The sequence below is a fragment of the Magallana gigas genome, chromosome 2 (assembly GCF_963853765.1).
Source record: "Magallana gigas chromosome 2, xbMagGiga1.1, whole genome shotgun sequence".
Taxonomy (NCBI): domain Eukaryota; kingdom Metazoa; phylum Mollusca; class Bivalvia; order Ostreida; family Ostreidae; genus Magallana; species Magallana gigas.
The window spans coordinates 26,308,200-26,316,319 of NC_088854.1; the positions used below are offsets into that span (position 1 = coordinate 26,308,200).

The 8,120-nt window shown below is 32.4% G+C and overlaps 1 protein-coding gene across 3 annotated transcripts; it reads right to left on the bottom strand.

Annotated features, from left to right (window-relative positions):
- Positions 1 to 549: 549 nt before the first annotated feature.
- LOC105338745 (endonuclease V) lies at positions 550 to 4,732 on the bottom strand. Of its 3 annotated transcripts, none has more exons than XM_034446877.2 (9): positions 4,471 to 4,732; positions 4,136 to 4,368; positions 3,504 to 3,681; positions 2,968 to 3,102; positions 2,728 to 2,767; positions 2,368 to 2,483; positions 2,123 to 2,194; positions 1,521 to 1,649; positions 550 to 1,104 (listed from the first exon to the last, which is right to left on the bottom strand). In XM_034446877.2, exons 2-9 carry the CDS (start codon positions 4,303 to 4,305, stop codon positions 1,051 to 1,053), a joined length of 894 nt encoding a protein of 297 aa, XP_034302768.2. In that variant the 5' UTR covers positions 4,306 to 4,368; positions 4,471 to 4,732; the 3' UTR covers positions 550 to 1,050. The 3 variants fall into 3 exon arrangements, with proteins under 3 accessions (XP_034302768.2, XP_065931961.1, XP_011442291.3); XM_066075889.1 differs by having other exon boundaries at positions 4,136 to 4,348; positions 4,467 to 4,732; XM_011443989.4 differs by having other exon boundaries at positions 4,467 to 4,731.
- Between the last annotated feature and the right edge of the window lie 3,388 nt (positions 4,733 to 8,120).

The following is an 8,120-nucleotide window of genomic DNA, read 5'->3' on the forward strand; positions in this document are numbered from 1 at the left end:
AAAAATGATTTAATATAATAAGATGTAATGGATTAATAATTTTAAAATGCATCACAAGATAAACAAGAAAAACAAATTGTTTGGAATGCCTTTTGGATGGATTTGCATATGTATAAACAACTAGCTTCCATTAAAAATAATATACATGTATTAAGATTGATAAACTCTGAGCACTTCATTTTAAATATATGAATAAAATATATATCATGCAGCTGAATAATTTACATAACCTGAGATCATATGTCATATATCCATACACACATTGTAGTATATAACTTTGTGAGAGAATACCAGTACCTGGTATTTACATAATGAGTCAGGGCACTGGATCATTGTAATTCTGTAGCATATAAAAAGTGTTACAGTAGATATTATAAAATTGGTATGATAAATATATCAATTAATGTATATCACATAATTACAAAAATCACAATCATAAATACATGTATACTGTAAATTCCTTATATTACGCGAGTACTTAATTCCGTGATCCCTCTGGTTTGTATCAAATCGTGAGAATATCAAACGTGGAATGTTTCTCCTTATTTCATATAGTTTTCAACTCTCAGATTTTAAAGTCCGCGAAGGATGCTTCTCACAATTTTACGCAGATATTAATTCCTCGCGTTTAATTAGGAATTTACAGTACCAGTTAACACGTATACGTCTCCAATACAATAACAGCATACAAATCACAATTTTCATTTCAAAGTTGAAATGAATCATTTCTACATCACAGTTTATTTTGGACAGATGCAAATTTTGTGAAGGAACATAAAATTTCTCTGTCATAAAGAGCTAGCATATAAAAAGTTTTTTTATCACATGCAGCTTATAGATAATGACATTTACCGGTATATCACATCATACATACTACTGTAAGTAAACTATATATAATTATTAAAATAATACCACCAAGAACTCCACATACTTAAAAAACATTTGTAAAGCATCTATTCCTTTTGAACAACGTATCATATTTTAATATGATCATGGTTTAAAAATATTCAGCCAATGACATCAAATGTGCACTTTTTTCTCTGTATATCACTAAGAACTGTCTTTGAAATTGACTCTCAGATACTCTCTGGAATTTAAGTCAGCCTGCAAGAACACATCAGGTAAATGTAAGAATAAAAAAAAGTATGATATCTGGGTTGAAATTAATTGGGAGATAATTTGTTGCTGAACTACATGGTTGATATAATTTTTTGGTAACCAACTAATTCTCATCTGACTTTAAACCATGACTGAATATTAAATCAACCTGGTTAGGTGGAAACAAATTCAAATTACCAGGTAAATTTTTAATATTACGTTATATACAAATTTGCTTGATGTTTGATTTAGTCTTTGTACAGTACATGTACCATATTCATTTTGTATTTGATGTTGTACAGTCATTTATTTATAAAAATGAATTAAATTAAAATATCCTATAGAACCCAGTTTAAAAAAAAACACAAATTACTGGCATTGCAATATTAAAGTCAAACTGAATCAGTGGGTCTAGGGTTTACCTGACGGATGGGTTCTGGGACCCTGTATTTACTGCACCGGTGAACTAGTTCTGTGGCCGAGTCTATGCTGATCTTATGTCCTGGTGAAACATACACTGGTTTTGTGGCTTTTTCACAACTTTTTAGGGCCTGTAAATAAAACAAAGCCCCACGCGTCCAATGATTCTGAGATATTAAGTGTATCAATACGCAAATCACATACACATATAGTTTCCAGGCAATACAATATTCAGTGACATCTCAGCAGTCTGGGGCTTGTACACATTTCTCATGACCAGCAAAAGTACATGCAGTATATGTGTATTTGCAAAATAAAAAAAATTGTTTTTAATAGAAAATAGTACAGGTTTTCACATTTCAATAGAGTTAAGGATAATATTAAATTTTCAGAATTTGGTACATAATTTTCATCGAAAAGATATTTTCCTCGGGTAATCTGATTTTGGTATAGTCCTATAGAATTCTAATGGATTTACATTCATATCAACTATGTCTAAACAAGAGGAACAATCTTATCTATAGGACCGTAGACTGTGTTTCCATACATGTAAATACAAGTAATAGATATCAATTACATGTAGCAATTCTCTTCATATACCAACCTTTCCATATGTAATTCCTGATGACGATCCGATTAAAGGAAAAGTGTCTCCACTCTGTTTCAAACTTGCAATCTAACAAAGAAGATAGAACAAAACACTTTCTATAATTAATGAGTATACTGTCTCCACCCAAGAACATATATTTTCAATGCATGTACCGGGTACATCCAAAGAGTATTTTTTTTTTAAATGTTTGAAAATATATTGTACATGTACCATCTGAAATGGGTGATGAAAAAATGTACCTGTTCCATGTGTTCTTCATTCCTGTCAATGTCATTCTCTATATGGAATAGATTTTTTGCCACTCCTAAGCACGGAACATCCAGCAAAACTCCAAGATGACAGGCTGACCCCACTCCTATTGTGACAGGAAAAAGTCAAAAGAACTTTGCTTTACAGAAAACAATGACAGATATCAAATATGAAAAATAAGAGTAATTCAAACAACAAATTAAATTTTTAATCGTTTGAGTTTTCATAATACATGTATCTCAAAATGTAGAAAAATTGGGTGTTCCCATAAAAACATGAAAAACTAAGCAAAAATATTCCAATTATCATATCACACATTATTCACAATACTACCAACAAAATCTGTTTACCTCTTGGGTGCAAAATTCCATTTCCATCTACCATGATGACCTGTAATCAAGAAAATACTTTAGAAATGAAAAAGTACATGCATATTACATGTATTTAACAGGACTCGATCTCATCAGTTTGTTTATCACTAACCCCCTCTCCTAAAAAATTGAAATAAATATCATAGAATTTTTCCATTATGCACAACTTGATCTCCTTACACATTTATATAGTAGGGTATCTAAACAGCCAGTACTTACTTGTGGTGTATATTGAGTGTTGTTTTCCTTGACATTGTTATACAACTGTATCATAAAATCCATCTCCCTGAACGCCAGAAACCCAGGAATATAAGGCTGGGTAAGCTGGATCATTTGGTAGTCCTCATACACAACCTGTATATAATAATTATATATAATAAAGTATAAATGCAAAGTATTCATTTACTTTTAAATTTGTCCAATAGAATGCTTTCTTTTCTTGCTGTGTATTAGTAGGTGTGGAAGGGGGTGGGGGCCTAAGTTTTGGGCTTCACCTGGTATCTAGAAGAAATTCAGACTTTTTGGAATAAAACCTTTTGCAGTGAGTTAATTGAGTTGAAATCAAATATATATGTATAAGAAGACATTGTTTGCAAATGTTTTGACAGCACAGTCCAATATGCCATCTAATGAACTTCACATGTTTAACAGTATCATAACATTTTCAATGAAAGTTTAAGTGTCCATTGCATAATATACAAGTTAATGGGTACGATGTTACTATATATGTATATTAAAAAAATTGACAATTTTACCTCAAGGTCAGGAAAAGAGAAGACAACTAATGCTGCACATGCATTGACGTCATCCCCTTTGACAAAAGAAATGTCCATTCCCCCTACATAGAATGTGTCTGAGTCTGGATTTGATATCATCTTCTTTACATTACTGTCATCCTCTAAGCTAATCTTTTTCTTTAATTCCTTCTGCTCTCTAAAATTTACATGATTAAAACTAGGTTAAAAATTTAAGACTTGGGGTTAAAAATTACATATTTTTGGAAGGTATACAACTATACTGGCATGCGACCAGTTCTCGCCGAGTACCATTTCTCGCCAGTACATTGTGACGTCATTTTTCGTCTTTAATTTTATGTGTTGATAAAATGACGTCACAATGTGCTGGCGAGAAATGGTACTCGGCGAGAACTGGTCGCATGCCAGTATATTCATATATAAAAACTAGGAACAATTGAGAATATGCTTTAAATGATATATCCCTACAGTAGTTAATTTGATATTTTAAAATGTAAAATAGATGATACAAAATATCATGTTTCTGTACACTGATACATTTATCATTTAAAACGATAAATTACCCTGAAATGTGCATGCAGCATGAACTGAAATGAAGTAAATTTTACAAGAAAACATTTGCATTTACTTACAATTCCCATTTACGTTTAATTTCCAGAAGAGCAGGGTCCAGTGTTTGTTCGCTGCCTGGTAGGTTTCTGTCTCCATCGTCCTCTCCGAAAGTTTCTGTACACTGACGGTTTGGACCTGAGGCCGAGACAGCGACTCTCTGCTCAGGAGATGGCACTGAACTCTCTTCCATGTTCCAATATTTAGACTTATTTTATTGGAGCGTTGAGATACAGCTACATGTACATGGAAGTATCTGCATAATGAGATAAAATTTGCTAATACCTAAACAAACAACAAGCTCGTTCACCTTTTAACTGATCTTGAATTGACTACAACACAGTTTTTATATACCTGCCTAAAGCTGTAAACGTTGAAAAGACTGTTGATGTCAGAAACTGTGTTAGACTAGGCCCACACTTTGACAGTCTGCGCAACAACTGTACAGTGTTAGGGCGCCGAATCTTTCTTAATATGTACGTTTTTAAATGATCAACACATCCTTAATTCAGCATCTGGCCGAAATCAAAATTCATATAAAATATATTCAACATAAAACATGACGAAATAAGTTGAAACTTCGAACCACAACAAAGATTGAGCAATACTAGTCAAAGGGGAATCACTCTAATTTTGTTGATCGTTGATGGTAGGCATATAAAATTCCGGGAAGATGACAAACTTTTACATTCATTGTTTTGTCCTGTTTATTTGATATTTCCCTGAGATAGTTTTTTTTTCTGGAAAATGCCATGCGCAGATCCAGAATTTTTTTTTTACCAGGGGGATGGGAGTGGTCCGAGGAATACTTAGGTTTGTTGGGGGAGGGGGAGGGCATACGCATGTATTACGATTTTTTTAAGGGTCCATATATACCCCCCCTCCCTTATAGATCCGCTAATTGTCTCTCAGAGAGAGAGAGAGAGAGAGAGAGACAGAGACAGAGACAGAGACAGAGATGAATGCTTGAATACATGTGAAGTGCAATGTATCAGTTCTGATATAACGAATACTGGCTATCAGAGTTTCCATGCATATTTTTAACAGTTTAACTGTTTAAACGTCAAGAGTTTTTCATACACACAAAAATAAGTCAGCTCATGGCTTGATATAATTTCTACAAATGATAATTTGTCTCGCTCTGGTACTTATTCAAAAAATGCAAACTTATTATGCATACGTCATTACGATCAAATAATTATTAAAGAAAATAGATACTGTACTATACAGTACAGTGTCATGTTATTAAACAGTTTTCTAGTTAATGTTGACTCAAATTCTAGAAGACAAGTGGGAAATATACCATGTCTTTTTTTTTTCTTCTTCAAATTTTGAGAATAAATAAAAAAAACTCACAAAGATCTCACAAAAGACGTAATTTATGCAAAAGTATCAAAAGTATTTGTATTTGTATAGATTCAGGGAATTTTAGCTGGTTTGTCGTTAAAGATATACAGCACATACATGTATAAGAAGATAATCATGTCAAACCCAGGAGTGGACACTTCTAAGTGATGTAAAGTATCTATAAGAAGATACTTGTGGCATTAAAATCAATTTTTTTGCTCATTGGTACATGTATTTTGTATATCTTACATCAAGGAAAGGTACTTACTTTGATGTTCTACTCGTCCGTTGATCTGGAAGGGGGGGATCTAAAACCTCCACCCCCCCAACCCCCAACCCCAACCCCCTGGAAAATTCAATATTATCAATAAGCCTCTAACCATCACACTGAGCATTTATAATCCATCGGAAATTTTTCTGGATACGTGTATGTGAAATCTCTTCGGTTTGAACAAAAGACTTCGAATTTTCACATGTGTTGCATTTGGTGCTCATGCAGGTATATCGAAAAGCAAAAGATTTAATATATTCTTCTTACATGATCGAACAACATTCATTGTAACATGGTTCAAAATCTGAGGCAAAATTATTTTTGCATGTTATGTTTAACAATTTAATTTTTGATTAAGTATAGTTAAAAAAAAACATAATTGAGTAAATTTCTCTGGTACACCGGTGAGCCAATTTTCACTTCATAATAGCATCGATAAATATAGCTGACGGATTTTTAGTCAATGTATGAAAGATCGAATAAAAAATACAGCTTGGTAGTTTACAGACATGTTGATATATGAAATTGTTGTGTATTTTAAAAGTTTTTATGATTGTTGCATACAGTTTCCTTAAGAAAATGAGTAAAAAGTCTTAAATGTGAAAGGAAAATATACATGTACATGTATATATCATCCAGAAAACTATGGTTAGACCATAATTGACCACCCAGTTGTCTGCAGACTTTTCCAGTTTTTCCAAATACGACAAATAGCAGAAAGAGTGTGACCGGCCAGCAAAGGATGCTCACTCCTATATGACACCTGATCCTACCTCTAATTTTTTTTTACCGGTCCTGCTCCTGTTTTGTATTTTTCCATCGAACTATTGATTTTTAACACTGCTCGTTATCACCACATGTCTCCCACATGTCATGCTCACCGCTTCTAATTTCTAATTACATAATTTTATTTATCTTTAGTTTACATGTATATAAACAAATAAAAAATAATTTTATCTTCGTAGAAACCTGCTTTCAAATCACTTTCACAAAAAGAAGCAACAACGTTTTGCTTCTATCATTTTCTGAAATGCATACTTTAAATAAATTTCGATTCCATCTTTTTATTTTCATATCCCTGGTTCGTCATTTAAAAAAACCAAAACAAAACAAAAACCGAAAATCAAAGTGATGAAACATCGTAACAACGTGTAGCTTGGTTAATTATTTATACTTGATTGCAATTGCATATTTTAAAAATTGCATTACACGTAACTGTTATCTTTGACCCCCCCCCCCTTTTTTTTTGTTACCATAAATACTTGATACGCCATATCCCCAAATGACCCAACCATGATCCACAGGGATTACCTTATCATTAAACTTGAATATTATTTATGATAGTTTGTTTATTTATTAATGTCACAAATTCTAGCATCAATTATTTTTTTTATATATATAATATATTTTCAAATGTATTTTTTAAATTGACCCCAACGCAATTGTGACCCCTCTCTGACCCACAGAAATGAATATGATATAATTTCACGAAAATTCTTAATTCAAGATAAAACCAATTGTAGCTTTTGTCTTTTACTGATTTTTTTTATAATTAATTTTATATAATACATTTATGTACAATCCACATTACCTTTCCTCGGTTTACGTTTTAAATAAACTTTTAAACTTGACAAATTAACTACATGTAGTTATCATAATTACGTTGTAGCCAGTTTCTGTTATGCAACATTTCTTAAGAAGATAATTAAAAAATTTCCTACTAATTTTTCAGATGTACTTTAACCTCTTATAAGGGCCCTTTTCAGAAAGTTTTAACGCATTGAATCTAAAATACACGAGAAATTAAACTTGCATGTATGTACATGTATTAGTACTAGTATAAAAAAAATCATAAAAACTTGCAATCATTCTTCATTTGGAAGTCTGGTCATTTACATAAACTTTGAAAGTCCGCTGATGCCTTGTGTTAAAGTAGTCCGAGTATCGCACTACGTCATAATGCGGATTTTACAATATTGGTACGACTTTTACAAAACGTTTTTGATACCCGGTATTGATTTTGCTCTACATCGCTGTTGTAAACAATGGCAATAACATAGACATATTTCGTTATATGTCTATGGGCAATAATAAGCAATTAGAACGGTAATATATGTATTCTATGAGAGATAGAAATGATTAATGACAAAAAGTTGGATTGAAATTGACTTGGTGGTTCGTAAGAAGATGAGGATGTAAGATGTAAAACGATAACACCGCGGATTATGGCGACAGAAACTGGACATTATTACTTATTAGGTTTGTTACTGACTGTGTACAGAAATTTGTGGGGTCGGTAAAGTCCATAGAAGGCGAGGCGGAGCCTCGCCTTCTATGGACTTTACCGACCCCACAAATTTCTGTACACAGTCAGTAACAAACCTAATAAG

Excerpts from the sequence above, each read along its gene's own strand:
- LOC105338745 (XM_034446877.2), bottom strand. The coding sequence starts at position 4,305 with ATGGAAGAGAGTTCAGTGCCATCTCCTGAGCAGAGAGTCGCTGTCTCG. Across the intron at positions 3,682-4,135 it reads ATTAAACGTAAATGGGAATT|AGAGCAGAAGGAATTAAAGA; the intron begins GTAAGTAAATGC and ends TGTAAATTTTAG. Across the intron at positions 1,105-1,520 it reads TCCCAGAACCCATCCGTCAG|GCTGACTTAAATTCCAGAGA; the intron begins GTAAACCCTAGA and ends GTGTTCTTGCAG.